Genomic DNA, 19,474 nt, shown 5'->3' on the forward strand with positions numbered 1-19,474 from the left:
AATGTACTGACGTCGTCTACGTTTCCCTTTAAGATTCAAGGCCTTCCACTCACATAAGTAGTCGTTGTACACAGCTTCTAATCTTAAAGTCTTCACTAATTGGTACACGTTAGGACTTGACTTTTCCGTCAATACATTAACTGTATGGTTCCATCCCTAAACTGCATTGTTAATCCTGTGCCGTTGTTGGGAGCAGTTCCACATGGAAATGTCGAAAACAGAGTTGTTCATCCACTGTTCAACGAAATAATCCAAAAATTTTCTCAATATGTCGTGATTTGGCGCTTTTTCCATCACACACAGCCATCCATCATCGACGTCAGCCACAGGGAGGTAAGCCAGAGCTGAACACATTCTTATACACAGCCGCACGTCTGGATCTGTTTTGTAATCGTTTGTCAGTCCCAACTCCAGCACCTTTCGCCACAAACATTGGTTAAAGTGATAATTACAACACTGATCTGAGCCTCGGGAAATACTTTCTTCAGAGACGCTATTGCTGTTGCACGTACGCAAATGTCGCTAATTCTGCTAAACAAATTAGAAATCGTAGGGGAAAATCCAAGCAGTGTCGCTTATGACGAAGGAATAAAAAAACAGTTTTTTGCCTTAGTGTCGCAAATGACTGTGTCGGAAATGTCGGAACTCCAATTCATTCTGAGGGGGGGTCTTGTATTCGTAATTAATTCACGATGTTTTAAAAAAATCTGTGCTGATCTCATCACCTCCACTGTGCTTAATTCGAGAATGTGTAAGGTCAACTCCGAGCACCGCCTCTTCATGGGGCCGTGCAATGACAGGTGGATAACCTCACCTTCACTTTGTACAGCATGGTTTCGTTCATGGGTCGAGCCAAGAAATAGTACATTGTGCACAATGTATGCCACTTGGTCGTTCCTAGCTGCGCATGCTAGGAATACAAATGCTTCTGACTCTACACGGCGAAGAGGCATCTCTGGAAAGCATGAAAAGTAATCTTCGATTTGTATTTTTAAAGTTCACCGTTGCTCTTATGCCACTTTTCACTAATCGCGACAATTGATGATTAGATGAAACTGATGATGTGGTGATAAATGATTAAATTAATGATTAGATTTGATTGATATGCTGTTTTAAGTCAACTTTATGCACAGTAAGGCTAATCGGGACTGGACCTACAGTTTAAAGTGGAATTCGAACCCCTATGTGCCTCCACCGGGCATCAACCCGGGACCCCTTGTTTACAAGGCGACGACGCTACCACTCCGCCAACGGGGAGGCCCTTAATGATTAGATGAATGAGATGGTGTGGTGCAAAATTGATGATACAATCACGATTAGATTAAATTCGAGATGCGATGGATGACGTGATGATGCAATGATGATCGCTCACAAGAAAACGAACATTCCCACGCTGTGAATCGAACCCGGAATCTTCAGTAGCAAAGATTGTTAACTCCACGCACTCTGCCACCGAGGCGGTTCTTTGCTTTCGAGCATCCTACTCACTTCTGCAAGTAGCTTAACACCGACTGTTAAGAATGATTGTTGACGCTTCACTTTCCCGAGATTCGAACCCTCTACATAGTGGTTTTGCTCCAGGCTTACAAGCCGAAGGGGAGGCCACCCACGTGCAGATTCTGTTCGTGTGTAGTTAAACCAAGTCGTGACCGCTGGGTTTGTGGAAACCCGTTACAGTCGTATTGCGAAATGTCCCAGGGTAACATGTTGGAGAACTTCCTTCTATTGCACAATCGGAACGCTCTTCAACAACCTCTGTTGACATTTGATGAAAAAGAAGAGGGGGGGGGGAGTTCCGTAACATTTTCTTTAAAGAAGTGCAAACTCGTTTATTTAAATTGAATTTTTCTCCAAGATGTGGTTGACCTTGTAACTTCCACTATGTTTACTTTTATTCACATTTTAGTTAGTACTAAAAGGGAAAACTGAAACAAGGTGCCACGTAGACAGGTCGTTTCCGTCCCCGTAAATCACACAAATTACCGATGGACCCGGACAGAAATCCAACAGATATCCAGTAAGCATTCATTGAATTTGGGATGTTTCCGGAGACGTTACCAGACGGACCAAACAAATTACGTGTGGACGGCAAGTTTGACGTCTTGCATGAACTGAATGACGGATGTACCTTATCATGCAAGACTGACGACAAAACATTACGTGTGGACCAGGCTTTAGTCTGTCTCCGTCTCTCGGTCTCATACGAGACTTCATACTGGAATTTATTTTTTCTAAACCAAATTTTCTTTACTATGCTACTTCTTCACACATGCGGATATCAACTTCTATATTATTTTGTTTGCAAGAGGTATAAAATAAACTCAATCCATTGAACCTATGTTGTGGGCAGGCACGTATCTAGAAATATGTTTCGGGGGGGGGGGGTCCGAACCAAGTGTCTCAGGAATAATAATAATGTTTAAATTATAATAATATTAAATCAAATTATTACTAATTACAATACATAAATTAATATTGTATTATTATTACACGAATAGGTAAAACGACTGTATAAGAATAGAGATATATAACAGCGCATATTCATTACGTAACTTACCTGTAGTTAAGATCGGAATAATTTACATAAAACCAAGTGCCTTGGCAATGAAATTAATGCCAAATAGATGAATAATTTAATATTTATCCAATAACAAAAATGATGTTACATGTAGTTGGAGGAAAGTAAGATTGTGATTAATATTTTATGCATATCATTTTCAGTGGTAGTGTACATAAATCTTCTTTGTAATGTCATTCAAAGCCGTATGATCCCAATAATCCTTGCCTTCTAAAAGGTTCAGAGGAAATTAATAACAATCGATTATGCAACAAATGCTAAAATTTTCATTACTTAATTTTAGTACTTGGTAAGTCTTTCGGGGGGCCCGGACCCCTGGACCCTCCAAATACGTCCTTCCTGTCCTTCAAAGCCGTATGATCCCAATATAATCCTTGTCTTTCAATAAGTTCAGAGGAAATTATACAACCGATGCTAAACGAGTATATTTACATTATTTAGTTTTTGTACTTAATAAGTCTTTCGGGGGGGGGGCGGGGTCCGAACCTCCTGGACCCTCCCTAAACACGTCCTTGGTTGTGGGGTTGCATATACATTCAGGATAAACAACTGTTTTTCGAGGGCTCATGTCAAAATGAGCAGTCAAGATGAAAAAGTAACTTAAGTAATAAAAAGTTTTTTGACCTCTACACGCTGTGTAAGCTTTTGCAGCGACACGTTGTGTCTGTTGTTTATATTATATATTTCGAGACGAGAACGATGTTTATAATAGAGACGAGGCCGAGAATGAAACTTGCATTTACAACTTGAGACGAGAACGAAACACTGCCATGTCTCGTCTCGACACCACCCTGACAATGAATGTCTCTTGAATTTCTGTTTGTCCGTCGAAGATATACGTATGTATCAGAGTCGTAGATAGGGATTTCTGCGCCCGGGGCTGGAATATATTCTGTAGGTCCAGTCCCAATTAGCCTTACTGTGCCAACTCATAGGAAATCAGGTTGCCAACTCATAGAAAATCAGGTTGCCAACTCATAGAAAATCAGGTTGCCAACTCATAGGAAATCAGGTTGCCAACTCATAGGAAATCAGGTTGCCAACTCATAGGAAATCAGGTTGCCAACTCATAGGAAATCAGGTTGCCAACTCATAGGAAATCAGGTTGCCAACTCATAGGAAATCAGGTTGCCAACTCCAGAATCACCATCATCATCTCACTAATATGAATAATTTCATTTACAATTTCTGATCGATTTTTCTCCTGTATTTTATTCTCTAGACTTCAGGCTTCGCAGATAGCCTAGCTAGCTAGCCTAGAAGATACGCTCCTGACATGTTCCTATCTCTTCATCAAAATGTCCAACACGAATATCTCGATTTTTTAAGCGCCCCTGCATTTACTTTTCTTCATTAGTTGGTATCTCGCACATTACAACATTAATAAAAAAAAACCAAAATATCGGTTTTTCAAAAAATAAGTATCAAAAGAATCAACTACATGTGGTCCTTATAGAAATGATTACGTTGCGAGAGAAGCGAACAAGAATTTCTTTTAGATCTATTCCTATGCAAATATTAATAGGGCGTCAATATTTTTCAGGGCGCCACGACGTTTACTCTTGTCACTGTTTTCTCTTTTTGCATCTGCTGCGTTTTGTATCCCTCAATAATATGCCGTGCAAGTTTATGGATCAATTTTGGATATTTACTGGCAGTGGCGATTGGGTTCCAAAACTGGGGGATGGGGGGTTGCAAGGACAGTTTACTTTCCCTTGGTAGATAAGGTTTAGCATAGTGCGGGAGTAAAAGTGGCAAAAAGTGGGGGGGGGGGGGAACTGCATCCCTAATCGCCGCCACTGTGTATTGGGCATCAACACAAATTTGGAATGTGAGTGGAGCATGATCTGGATTCCTTGGTTTCATTCAGACACCTTCTAGATTTGAAAACTATATATTTTTTTAGATAAAATCTGATCTGGTCTGAATATATAGTCATCATTTGGACACAAAGAAGCCATTCTGAAGTCCTGATTGGGACTTATCCTGGGGAGGAGCAACCGAGAAAGTACATGAGAATACACTTGAAGGACGTGATTAGGCACCGACCCAAGGTTTTTCTTTCTCAGCAAGTGTTGTTGATTTGGTGTTTTAAGTCCACTTTATGCACAGTAAGGCTAATTGGGACTGGACCTACAGTTTAAAGTGGGATCCGAACCACTATGTGCTCCCACCTGGTATCGAACCCGGGACCTCTTGATTGCAAGGCGACGACGCTACAACTGAGCCATCGGGGAGGACCTTCTCAGCAAGTGTATTTGCCATGTTATGCAGAAATTGTAGCTAAAATTGTAAAAACGTAAATATATTATTTACTGTTTATGCTCGAAGCAAAAGCTGTTTTGAGGTTTAACTACTCATGACTATGTAAACAACAGTATTTTAGAAAACATATTGACAATTTGAGTTGCATGTTTCAAAACTTTTATCAGTATTACGAGAAGAAAAGTTGAGTCTTTCAATAGCCATGCATGTTCATTATCAACACCACGTAAATGTTCTGGAGCTCATGTGGTTCAGTCGTTATGGCGTCTGACCCAGGTTCGTTCCTGGGTGATTTCAGGTGGGATGTTTTCCAGCAATGTCCTTACTTGGAGAGGCTCTGGAGTTAACTCACCCACTAATAAATGGGTACTTGGAGGCAACCTTGTCAGGTAAAGGAGGTCGGAGCGTAGTGCTGGTCACATCACCTCCATAATGGCCGAGATCGTGAATGTCCGTGGTCCTACCTGCATATACCCTTCCTGTGTGATTTCACGGCATGTCGCAATGTGTACGTAAATGCCTTACGTAAATGCTTTATCGCGAATACTTCTACAGACAAGAAAGCAACATCCCAAACTTTCCGACGTGCTGCTGGATGTAAAATGTGAAAAGAAATTAACAACCTACAAATTTTACTCTCTAAACGAAAACAATGGCAAATAAAAATATCTATAAATGAAAGACCACGAAGAGGAGGGAATAGATGCAGGAACATACAGAATAAAACTGTTATGCCTTGCCCTGAGTTCGAACTTAGCCCTCCACGAAGTCAGGACACTACTATTACTACTCCGCTACACCGACTGCAACGGGTGCTGCAGGTGGTGTGGTTCGTGACACGTGCCAGGTGATGGTCAAGTGGAATTCAGTTTGTCCGCCGGAGTGGAGTATGTGGGTTCGAGTTCAGCGAAGGGCATGGGCGTTAAATTGCGTTTACTATTTCATTGCCGCGATTTGCGTAAGAGACAAACGCAAACAAGACACAATGCTTGATTCTTTAGCCTAGGGTTTCCTAACTGTTTGAGCGCGCGCCGCCTGCATTTGCCACATTTACCAAATTTCATTTTACTAGCTTGTATTGTTTTAAATTCAGAAATACAGGTCGAGAATAAAATTACAGAACTGTATAAGAAGCACTTGTATGGAGAGGCATGAGGCGGCCTCCTTGGCCGGAATGATCAACATCACGAACTGCGATGTCAGGGGTCCAAAGGTTGGAACTCTGATCAGGGTAAGGATGTATTATTGCGCTTGTTCCATCATCCATTTAATTTGTTCCCCGTCTCCATCGTTACGATTAATAAAATAGGCACACAGGCTGTATAAAAATAGCAAAGAATAAAATGTGTAAATTTTGACATATATCCGAGTCCACATTATGCTCAGAAAGGCTAATCGGGACAGGACCTACAGTTTAAAGCGGTATCACAACCACTAATCAATGTGCCTCCACAGAGCATCGTACCCGAGACTCCTTGTTCACGAGGTGACAAGTACTCCACCTGGGAGAACACCGATTCGAGGCTTTGATATGGAACGTGACTCTTTCAAACAACTAGTGCATGCAACACTTTTCATGTGGACCTTACTTTTTTACAGTACATTATTGGTACTGTTTTTTCTTGCACCATCACCGGCGATTCCCCACCTGCTTCAGCCACCGCGTACTTACATGCATGCTGGATGTCCATGGTTCCTCGGCTCCCAAGGACGAGACGGCTGCGGACGAGAACGAGAAGGAACTTTCGGCGACTCGAAACCCGGCGGCTGCTTTAAGTGTTCCCAAGAGGAGGCCCCGCCTTCGCCTCCGACAGTTCGTTCACCCCCGGCGCTGGATGCCTTCCGCGATCTGCAACGGTTCTGGAAACACGCGTTTTTCGCTCGAAGCAGGGTCAAGAACGGATGGCCAACGGTTAACGGCAGAGGAACCTGATTCCAAAACGAGAAAAAAGTCGGAACGTTACCCACGAGGTGTCTTCAAGCGTTCTTTGACAAGCTGGAGGAAAAAGGAAGATAACTTGAGAGAAAGGCTTTTAGACTTCCCACCGGGCGCCAGTGGTCAATCTTATGGTTAGGCTTAATGGTCAACGCTCTCGCCTTCAGCGTCTTCCTGGGTTCAATCCCCGATTGGGGAACCAACATCTCGCACAGGCGCACCGAAAGACTGGTTACAGGGGCCAGAACTGGAGAAGAGGGCATTCGAATCCGAATCCAAAGTTATCAGATATCCGAATTTTCAAAAATTTCGATCCATCCATCATAAATCCGAACACACCATCCCCTTGGACTTCCTGACGACAATATATTATTTTTTCGCTCCTTTTTTTTTCAATTTATAATTGCAGTACAACATTTTCCAGCAGCTGACACCCTCTCCTTGACTGAGTCAAAAGTTTGCATCTTTTAATGGCAGTTATCCTCAGATAGGCAATCGGAACTGGACCTACAGTTTCAAGTACGATATCAAACATTTTACAATGTGCTTGCTCCGGGAATCAAACCCAGGGCCCCTTGATTAAACTATGAGCATATGATGAGCTTCGAGAAATAGTTGATCCCGCCAACTAATATTCTGGGTTCGAATCTGGCTTTAGAATTGTTCCCTCTTGCTTTTCGTTTAATCATTCATCTGTTAGGTGATTATTAAGTTATTCTTCCTTCGGAGACGGTCTATTCGGTTGACAAAGTTGGCCTGAGATGATTTATTAGTTCTCCCCGTCCATTATTTACTGTTGGAGAAATGCCTCTATGTGTAGTATATGACATGTTTATAATTATATTTAACCCATCCCACACTTTACTAACTCTTGTGTAAACTAAGAATCCCCCACCCCCCCCCATCCTTTCGTATTTCAAAAATGATGTGAAACCTTATCGCGGAATATAATTATCCTGGAAATTATGTAAAATTCGAAATTCCTTTATGTTGCGCCAATTTTGCGTGAAGAATTGGATTTTATTATTACATAACATATATTTTCATATTCTGATGTAATTCTTGAATATATTAAAGCAAGAGTCTTGGTAAATTGATGCATATATAATTGGAGTGTACTTACACACTAATATTGATCAATATTTTGAATAACTTTTAATTATTACGATTTTCAAGCATCGGTATCGGGAAGAGTATCGGCCTCGGTATGGTTGTCGGTTTAAAGTGGTACCGACTCAGCCCTAATACAGACAAACACACATTTATATATATATATATACAGTTATTGATAGAACTTTTATTTCCAGTCTGCTTCTCTTGTACAGTCACGGACACTGCTTGAGTTGTAACAATTCCATTGAAAGTCAATGCATTCATTACAACCCAGTACTGTCCGTGACTGTACATCTCTTGTATATTTAGTAGTCGGATGATAATACATAAACACATACAGTACATACAGAGAGCGAGCGAGCTGGGCACATCCTTGCTGCCTACTCAAAAAGAGAACCCGTGCCCTACCCCCCTACCCCTTTCGAAATTCATGGCACGCCACCGATGGGGAAACTCGCAATTAAGATCGCCTGCTGATAAGTTGCAATCCCCCCCGCTAGGATGATGTGCAGAAACCAAGGTAGAATCGATTGTTGGTTTTCCTTCTCCGCTCCATCGCCCAAGTGAGAGGAGGTTGTTGCTGGCTGAGAGGCTAACGACTTCCAAGAGCATTAAACTTACAACTCGCATGAAAGAAGTGAGCACGGGATTTGTCAAGCTCTTCCATTTCTTCCAAGCAGAATGGTAACAATACTTCCTTCTCAACGAGTGTTTTCCTTGGAATTACCACCACCATACCTGGACCAGTTTTTAAATTACCTTCCCTCTACTAACTCGGTCGCTTAATTATTATCGTGTGTAACAGTTGGGCTGAAAAGTTCGTAGGCTAACATAGTATAGTAAAAAATATTTTTTTGACAAAATTCGATTTTATTATTCAATATAGTTGCCTTTGAGGGCGATACAACGATTATAGCGGTCATACAATTTTTCGATGCCATTTTTATAGTACGATTTCTCTTTAGCCTCAAAATAGGCCTGAGTTTCGGCGATTACCTCTTCATCAGTGCTAAATTTCTTTCCAGCGAGCATTCTTTTAAGGTCTGCAAACAGGAAAAAGTCACTGGGGGCCAGATCTGGAGAATATGGTGGATGGGGAAGCAATTCGTAGTCTAATTCATATAATTTTGCCATCGTTTTCATTGATTTGTGACACGGTGCATTGTCTTGATGAAACAGCACTTTTTTCTTCTTCAAATGGGGCCGTTTTTTCGTGATTTCATCCTTTAAACGCTCCAACAACGCTATGTAATAATCTCAGCTATCTCGATCAACTTCACTTTACGATCATTTAAAATTATTTTGTGGACTTTTTTGATGTTTTCGTCGGTAACAGCCTCTTTGGGGCGTCCACTGCGTGCATCGTCTTCGATGCTCATTTCGCCTCGTTTAAATTTAGCAAACCACTTCTCAACGGTTGATTTTCCTGGTGCAGAGTCCGAATAATGTTTATCAAGCCAAGCCTTGGCTTCAACAGTATTTTTTTCGCCAAAAAGCAATGCTTTATTAACACACGAAATTCTTTTTTATCCATTTTTTCACAATAACAAAAGCTGCTTCACTCACAATGCTATATCTCACGAACTAATTATCCGGCAGCTGTGAAATTTATACACGTATCTTTTGAAGGTTAGTACTAAGTAAAAATCACATGGATTTAATTCTAGTAACGCCATCTATGAGTCAGCCTACGAACTTTTCAGCCCAACTGTTATCATTGTCGAGGCCTGTACCTTTCGTTATTTGTAAAGTCAGTGGCGAATTAATTGCTATTTAATGCAGGGTGTCGCCCACCTCTATTCCATGACCTGCGAGACTTCAATATTGACCCTTCCTTAATGTTTTATCGGACAATCAGAGTTCGCATTGTACAGCTAACGGCAAATATAATAGTAGACACATTGTCCGTCGCTATTTTCATTATTTTTTTATTCTACATCTTGTGTTGTTTAAAGGAATGGAATTCTGTTGATTCAAAGCAGATGTTGGCTTCTTTTTTTTATTTCAATTCCTTATCATTACATTGCGGAAAACAAATGAATGGATGAATGAAAATGGTAATTTACAATTCGCCTATTGTTTCTTTTGCCGTTACGTTAGATGTACAAGGAGTCTCTGTCACTCGGCGGAGCCAGAATAAATCCATCTTTGAAATCGGACGCTTTTATATTCTGCAAACTCTAATACATTTCTTTTAACGTACAACGACCTTAACTCAACAACAAAGAACAGTTCGAAGACTTCTATTTAGAGGAAGTTTGTTATGATTCAAATTTACTAATTCTAAAAGCTTCTGCCGCCTAGCTATATCTAATGTTTTCTAGAAGACGGACAAACCTGATAAAAACCTAAACCCAGGTCAAATTACGAATTTTAAGTTTGGCCGAAGCCGAAATTGAATTTTACTGATTCTTCACTTCAAGACCCGGCAACAAAATAATAACAAACGTTAGAAACATGAGCATGGGACATGATACTAATGAGGAGTGGTTGGTATTTGGTACATTATCAAAAATATCATTTTGTTTGTATAGCCACCCATTTTCTCTGTTAGGCTCAAAAATTTTCAATCACCCCACGTACCATTTTAATATTGTAAAATTGAATGTAAATGTGTCCTTTTTAATTAAGGGGCCCCACGCTGCATCACCTATAATAATGCAAAGGGAAAAAACATAGCATCATCATTAACGAACTTCACATTGGATATCTTCAAGTGAACACTACATAACTTACCTTTCTGATGGCCTGAACTCGCGTCCCATCCACTTACCAAGCAATCGGGCCATAACTGCTGATGAGGATCCACTCTTTCGCCCTTGCTGCTCCCCGCTGTGTCCACATGAAACAATATATCACACAAACAAGCAATTTTCAGTTATCAATCTCTTCTCATATACATCTATTTGTCAGAGTCACGCTGAAAAAAAAACATGTATCGAAATGTTATATGAAAATGTTCAGCACCTACCTTTTTCCAGTTATGTCCTGTGTGTCCCATCTGCATCGCCTCGTCTTCTGGTTCGCTTGATCTATTATGGAACAACCGAAAGAGCTGCGAGGACGTCCTCACCAATACGCGAGTGCCAGGTGAGGCAGAGCAGATCCGTCACCAGCCGTTCCCGAACTTTACATATCACCAACTTACTGAAAACGGGCCTTTGTAGGACAAACTTCAAATTGCGGTTTTCGGACTAAATGCTTTGGATTGAAGCACAACGCAGGTGGTACCTATAAGGAGAACACAGTTATTTGGATGGAAAATTGAAATGAAAAGCTATGGTACTTACCTTGGCCGTAGACTCGCCTGGGACATTGATTGTTGTGAGCTGTGCTTTTCTGCGCTCTGGAATGGTCTGCTCATCTGTGCCCTGCAGTGTGAATTCACCTGCTCATACGTGCTGTAGATTGTTCTGTGCTGCTCATTGATGTGCTCATCTCTGTCGTAATTTGCTTATCTGTGCCATCTAAAAATAAGGAAATTTAATCAAACTTGTTAGGAGATTTCAGCAATTTCATCGAATGTTGTTACAAAACAAATTGTACTTCACATTTGAAAGACACGTGTCTATAATACTCTGCCCCAGGAGTCTGTGGAGCAAACCAACGAAGACAAGTCTTCTGCGCAAGTAGTGAATCAGGAGGACCTCACGAGAGGGAAATAGATTGCATGGATGGGGCAACGCGTCCCCAGCTACAAGACGTTTACAGCAGCATGCACTCTTTCAGTCCGGACACTCGTTCCTCCCTTCTCATACTTTAAGCGCAGCGTTGCTCCACAGACTACACGGACATATATAAAACTATATTTCAAGAGGTGTGCGAACCAAGTGTGTCACATACAATCATAATAATAATGATGAAGTTTATAATTAATAAGTAAATATGATTTATATGTCTATTAATAATATTACGAAAGAATGCCAATCATTATTATTGTTATTTACTCGTACATGTACAGGTGAAAGAGATGATATAAAACTATAGATAGAGGCTAGTTAAGATCAAAATTTATAGGAAACAGCTGTTCTATGCAAGAAATTAGTGTAAACAATAATGGAATACTTATTGAATAGAAAAAGATTGTTAGGTCCATTTTATTTACGAGTATTTATTTATTCCAAGTTTCAGATACAGCACTTATAAGGCCATTTTACACTGTAAACTCTAATAAATAAACAAGAACAAGTCAAGATGGTTTTAGGTAAAAATAAAGAATGTAAATATAAACATGATAAGACATAAACAAGGAAACAAACAAAGATTTACATATTCGTTCTTAGAGAAGATCGGAAAATACTTTCAGGGGCGAAAATGTCGATGTTTGTGGGTAGTTTATTATAGAACTGGGGCAGCCTGTGGAACAGAGAGCGCTGTATAAGGAAAAGCCTAGCGGTAGAGTTGTGGAACAATTCAGTGTTTCGGGTCGATCGATAGCGAACTCTGAAATTGAATTCTGTAAGTAGAAATTCAGATCTTAGTTTTCCAATGATGATTTTATAGAAAAATTTCATATCGGCCATATCGCGTCGGGTCTGCAGTAACTGAATGTTCAAAGTAGTCAGGATGTCAGGTTTCTGAAGATGCCGCAGAGAAGGAATTCTATGACGAACAATGGCGGTAAAGAAGCTGAGGACTGAGTCCATGCTAGAAAGATTTGTATTGGAAGCCATGGCCCAGACTGGAGAGCAGTATTCGAGAATCGGAGAAATGAATGACTTGAAAAATAGGCTAAGAGAAGTTGGAGTATCAATTTCAGTGAATCTGTAGAGGAGGCCTAAGAGGCGCATTGCACTTTTAGTTGTAGCTGCGATGTGTTCCTTAAAGTTCAGTTTTTCATCTACGATAACACCTAGATATTTTTGGGTCGCAACTGTAGTAATATAATTGTTTTCAAGAACATAGTGAGAATGTAGTTTTTCTTTTCTAAAGAGACTGTGAGGGAGGAACATTTCTGCGGGTTAAGTTGTAGATTCCACTGCTTACACCATGTGACTAGTTCGGAAAGAGCATTCTGGAGAATCACAGCATCTTGTGTGGTTGAGATTTCTTTGAAAAGTTTACAGTCGTCAGGAAACATGAGTATATTGACAGGAAGTGAGGAAAGTCTGAGGGAGATCGTTCATAATTAGGATGAACAAGAGAGGGCCCAAGACGCTCCCTTGTGGCACCCCAGGCAAGATAGGAAGAAAATCAGAAGAGGCGCCTGAAAGGGTGACACGCTGTGTCCGTGAGTGTAGATAATTCTGGATTAAGGAGAGAAATTTGCCATGTATGTTAAATCTAGTTCGTAATTTGTGGAATCATGGTTTACTTTGTCAAAGGCTTTTGAAATATTCAAGTATATCACATCTAGCTGGGAATTTTTGGAAATAGCCCTAGTGGCATGTGAAAGGAGAACTGAAAGATTAGTCAAGCAAGAGCTACCTGGAAGAAAGCCGTGTTGGGCAGTACTCATATGCGGAGATGTAAATCTGAATAATCTGTCCTTAATGATTTTATCACAGATTATAGACAGAGGTGATAGGAGTGATGTTGGTCTGTATGATGTAGCAACTATTTTTATCTCCAGATTTATGAATGGGTACAACGTTGGCTTTTTTGAACATCTGAGGAAACACACCTTCAGAGAAGCACCTATTTAGCAAGAGAGAGAGAGAGAGAGGATGAGCCAAGAAGTCAGCAGTGTTACGGAGGAAAATTGTGGGAATTTCATCTGGTCCTAAAGAGCGGTGTATGGGTAATGAGGCAAGGAGAGATTTAACTTCCTGATTTAACTTCATTTCATAATAAGTAAAGCTTTTGATCATTATTTTATGCGTATTAATATTATTACTAGTGGTACGCATAAATTTTTACAGGCTGTATAATCACAATCTAATCCTTATTCTGTTGAAATACTTTAACTTCAGTAAACAAATATTTTGAATTTTAATAAAATATATTTAACTCGTCTTTGATATTTGTAACTCGTTACATGAAATATGACGTGAAGCTGTAACCTACATTATTTTTGTTCTAGCCTCAAAGTCTTCCTGACTACAACAATTGGCTGCTAATTCCTATTCCCATATATTCTCCATTCACTTCAATTGTCATGTTGTTCTTGAGGTAGCACTCCATTCATTCCCTACCGTGGCTTCCATGATCACTGCTCAACATCAACACTAGCCACACCTGGTATTCGTTGTCTTCGGGTATTTACTATGACCAACACAACGTAGGAGAAGACATACAGCACTTATAAATAGAAATATAAAGACAACCAGCATTTTTGATACACACACATTTTTTCATCATTAAACTAACTACTTCAATTTCTGAAATCGAAATCAATAGTTTTATACAATTTTATATGGAATCCACTAACATAAATTGATGATTATAAAATTATATTGAATGGCGGGTCATATTGGCACCTTATTGCATTCTGGGCAAGAGTAGATATCCGAAGATTCTACTTCTAGGATGGGTAGGAGGAATGCCCCGGGCAAAACATATACATTTTTCAGACAGGGCTTACATAACAGTGCAGTCGATAGACTTACGGATATATATATTTTATATATAAATGTATATTTGGTTGTAGCTTTGCTGCTATGCAACAGTTACATTTGTTTTACATTTCATAATTTTACAATTTCCTAATTTTATAATATAATATTTTCTCTCACAATGTAGTTGGTAAGTACATATATTATTTTCTTCGTTGGGTTCCTCAAAAGTGTTGACAAAGCGTATGGGACATTATATCAATTCTCCATGTTAGAAGATACAACTTTTTGCAACAATTGTTTACTTGTTGGAGGCAACAATCTTACTAGGTGAATAGAAAGCGAGTTGACAGAACAAATGCAGAAGTTTCTATGGACAGGAAAAAAAAGCCTTTTTTCACGAAAAAGAGCAAAAAAGGATACGGGTACTGACGTATCAAGTAGGTCGGAAGTTGCACTTCACATTGCTTAAGCGAATAGCTTTTTCATGTTTTCCGAATTCTCCAGCGACTCGGTCGTGGAAGAGAAGCGATCCTTTGTGTTCGAGAACCTGTCGAGCTACAAGTCTGTACTGCAGACGGATGCTAGTGATCATAGCCGACATCCCAGACCTCAACAAAGAGACTGAGATCCTCATATCGGAGGCAACATCTCCCAGGCGACTTCCATAATCAGTGGATTGGCCTCGGTCGGTCTTGCAGTAGCTACAAGGAAGATGTCTCTGGCGATGCACCTGGCGTTGATCTCATGTTTGTACCCTGGACTGTATTTCAAGGCGGACCCCTTGGATGGGCTACGAATAAGTCCAGAGGAACACGTCTTTCTATCGTCGGAGTCACCACGTCGTCTTCGAAACGCGAAAGCCATTGTTTCTGCTCAAGTAGCTACATGGATGGAATCAAGCGCTTCGTGTAAGACTCTCTCGCACACATCAACACTGTGCCTAGTTGCTGGATGCTCTCGCAACGATAGAACTGACAGCTCAAGTGATTTTTACTGACGCACTATCGACAAGAAGTGTGCGGTGAAATTATGCTGATCAACACTATTTTTGATATATCAACACTATTTTCACGTATCCGCTGCACTCGGTGGTTCACACCTTTCGAGACAAAACCTTGTCTCGAAAGGTGTGAACCACCGAGTGCAGCGGATACGTGAAAATAGTGTTGATCAAACTTGTAGCTATCGAGAAGCTACTAAAGCGATTATATAAATTAGTGTGTAAATAAAAATGTAAGGCAAGATAAAGAGTTTGATGATTGGACACACACAGAAATTTCCAGCGAAAAATGCACGTTCGACCAGGACTCGAACCCGGGTCTCTGGCATACCGTACCATTGCTCTATCACTTTTTTTAAAAAAGGAATAGCTACCTCTATTCGGTGGTATCCCCGTGATTCACACTTTTCTCAACATTCGTACATATCAGCTTTCTCTTTACACTCGTTTTTTTTTCATTTTACGGACAACACAAACATACAAGTCCAGCCGGGATTAGAACCCGGGACCCCTGGCTTCGTAGCGCGCTATGCAAACACTTTTTTTTTCATTCATACTTTTTCTCAACGTTCATATAGGTACATATAATTTTTTTCACTTTATTCTCGGTTTTCTCATTTACGGGCAACACAAACATCCAAGTTCTAGCCGAGATTCGAACCCGGGACTCCTGGCGTTGTAGCACGATGAGATAACCACTCCGCCACGGAGTCGACAAACCACTCCAATTACCACTGAGCTACCGAGCAGACCTGGCTTCGCCTGATTTTTCGCTGCCGCTCTTTTACCTGTGTGGAATCATCTCTGCTAGTGCTACCGCAACGGAATCTGCTTCTGAGAATTTGTTTTGTCTTAGTAAGAACTTTTTGAAATTGTCTCCAGTTTCTAAGAACAATCCTCTCATGATAAATTAGATTGTAAGAAGTTTTTAGAGCAGTTAGGTTATCTATCGCGATCACTGTTGTCTCGATATTTGTAACAGAAAATGGTTAACAGCGTCATGAATTAAAAATAACCTATGTAGCTAACATGTTCATAATTAATATGATTGAATATTTAATTCAATCTTTCAGAATTTATATACATGTACTATATGTACTATTAATTATGAACATGTTCCATCCGCCCTTTTCACAACGAGAAGGAAAATACATCCTACAAATTTAAGGACACAACATCCCGCAAGAAACAAAAGCAACCTATTTAGGATTACTATGAAATCCTTAGAACACATCAAAAAGTGTCTTGGACAGCTGTACCCATTGTTTAAAAACGCCATATTGACAACTAGAAACAGAAGAACGACGCTTTTCAATGAGCTAATCATAACAATGCTGACATGCAAGTGGTCTGGCAGCATAGTGTGGCTTCATATCAAAAATCGCTACAAAGTGTGAAGAAAAAGAGCTAAGAATAATATCTGGTGCCGATCGATTTGTTCCCAAGACGCAAATTCGCGAAATACTAGACCAAGAAATGTACGACTACATGGAACGCGAAAGGATAAGGTTTTGGGCGAAACAGCCACATCATCAGGGCCGGATTAACACGAAATTGGGCATGATGCTTGAAATCTTCGGTGAACAATAAACACAACGACGTTATAGTTACGTCTCAGCGCAAATAATAATAGTAACTGTATAATAAGTAACGAAGTAACGCTGTGTCTAGGCGTCCGAATTTGGGGCTCCAAATTTCATTCTAAGATTTATTTTCAGGTTAACATAGCAAAAGAAAACTGTTCAGCTTTCGGAAAATTCTCGTCTGTTTTCATCTGGGCCTATTTCAGGAATGGGCCTAATGCTGCAGCATTATTCCGGCCCTGCATCATATCAACCCAACCATCAGTAACATTGGTCAACGGGATCCTAGAAAACTGATTTATAAATTTCTGAGACTAGATTAACTTAAAAATAACAAGTACACAAAGCAGCAAGTAGCATAAGACAATACATACGGAACACAAGTCAAGCTGCATCTTTCTTGGACAGTATTCGGATAGGTGACCGTCGCAATACCAGGTTCACTATACAACAAATAAATTAAGGAAACCAGAAATGATCAGGTCTATAGCTCAATGACATGACAGAGGCGGTGATTAGGGAGGGCACTATGCCCCCGCACTATGCTAAACCATATCTACCAAGGGAAGTAAACTGTCCTTGCCGCCACCCCCCCCCCCCGGCCCCGAGTTTTGGGAACCTAATCGCCGCCACTGTCCACCACATCGAAAACACACTGACTGAGTTTGCCAGCAAATACTTATTTATTATAAGTAATTACAACGACTTCACAATCGGACCTCCGTGGCGGAGTGGTTAGCATAGCTCGCTACGACGCCAGGGATCGTTGTCTATTCCCCAGCCTGGGCATGGGTGTTTTTATGAGTGTTTCTTCATTCATTTCATAATATCATAACTCATCTTCGTCTTCGCGATTAGCCAAAAGTGGAAGAAAAGCGAAGTAAAAAAAAAAGTAAATCAACAGAAATTAATTCACGGATGTTTTTGAGATGTTAACTTGCAAAACCTGTTACTCTGAGGATGACGACGCTCACGATAGGTGTTGCCCCATAGGCGTAACTTTGCGGGACAATGGGGCGTTTGCCTCTCTAAATTTTTCAAGTTCACCAATATTTGTCCCTTTCATGCGACCTGAGAAAAACAGAAATAAAGAGAAATTTTTATGATTTCTCAAATGTAACAGATATTTAGCAAAATAGTCCTGGACGCTATTTTTATGGGATGCAGGCTTTTTGCTTGTGCCCCCTTCCAAAGTTAGGCCCCAAGTTACACCTCTGGGTGCCCTCTGGCATTGGGTAGTAGTATTTATTCACGAGGGAATTGCCTCGCATAGAAAGAAACCGTGGAATTGTAGTGACATCTTGTGTCGGGAGTAGACATTACTTGGCTGCTAATATTTCATGCGCTCCATCTGGTAGCTGAATTCAGTACTACAGCAGACGCAAGAAGTCGATCGAATTTACTCCCACGGCCTGCCCAAGATGATGTTGCTGAGTTCACCCCCCTAGAATAAAAGAGAACGCCAAAGATGGCAAAATGTAAGACTGACTACTACAAAAGGAGACCTAACCCCCTCTTACGATCATATATACCCTTTAAAAAAAATTGTAAGCCCTATGCAGTGTAGCAGGAATTTTGTTGGTGGAAACTGAAAATGATACCGTTGGGTAGAGAGATGGTACCGAGAACGAGAAGGCGTTGCAAAAAATACAGACAAGAACGAGATCCAACACTTCCGAGTCCGACCAGACCGACATCAAAACAGTTCACTTTAAAATCGAGACTTACTGTCCGATATTCTCTGTCTCGTTCGATATTGAGACTGGGAAATTTATTGAGGAATTTACCTAACAGTATGAAGTGGATATCTACCTGATTTTTAAAACTAGATGAACCATAAGTTTTGTTTACAGCAATTACAATGACAATTCTACAGTGTCACTACTAAGCCATTGCAGCGTGGTTGAATAGGCACTTCTTTAAGGTCCGTAGCGTCGAAATGAAACGTAATATATATACACAACAACTTTTCTTTATACAAGGTTATATATATATATATATATATAACCTTGTATAAAGAAAAGTTGTTTGACTTAATGGCATGCACTGTGAAGGTTTGTGCGGCAACTCGATACGTAATTTGTTTATAAAGTCACTAGGGAGAATATTCCTATATTTTTTAAAGTTCGTCCATTATCATCACTAAATATAGAATTATTCCAAAGACAAATACATGTTTCGTCATTTCACGTGTACTACATGGCCAGATAGTAAATGCTCGGTGCCTGTGGCCAACTCTGGAACTAACGATGGTATGAGAAATTATTTGCAACATGTAACAATGCCACTTCGCATTAACAATACATGAGATTTGTCACATTAATGTAGACGGGAGAGAATAATTTACCACAGAAGTCTAGTTCTGAGTTGCACACTCAGCCAGGGCCGGCGGAGGGGGGGGGGGGGGGGTGAACCGTGCCACTGTCCAGAGCGGCAAATTTTCAGGGTGGCAAAATTTAAAGAGAAGATAAAAATAAGCCTATTGAAAATTTAAAGTTATAA

General features: G+C 40.3%; 1 protein-coding gene across 1 annotated transcript in view; it reads right to left on the bottom strand.

Annotated features, from left to right (window-relative positions):
- The window catches only part of LOC145985570 (uncharacterized), a 67,252-nt gene extending 66,299 nt beyond the window's left edge, over positions 1-953 (bottom strand). The window contains exon 1 of the mRNA XM_083119640.1: positions 815-953. Coding sequence (XP_082975766.1) covers positions 815-953 — 139 coding nt within the window. The remainder of the gene's footprint in view (positions 1-814) is intronic.
- Between the last annotated feature and the right edge of the window lie 18,521 nt (positions 954-19,474).

The sequence above is a fragment of the Lepisma saccharinum genome, chromosome 3, assembly GCF_977018435.1.
Source record: "Lepisma saccharinum chromosome 3, izLepSacc3.1, whole genome shotgun sequence".
Lineage (NCBI taxonomy): Eukaryota > Metazoa > Arthropoda > Insecta > Zygentoma > Lepismatidae > Lepisma > Lepisma saccharinum.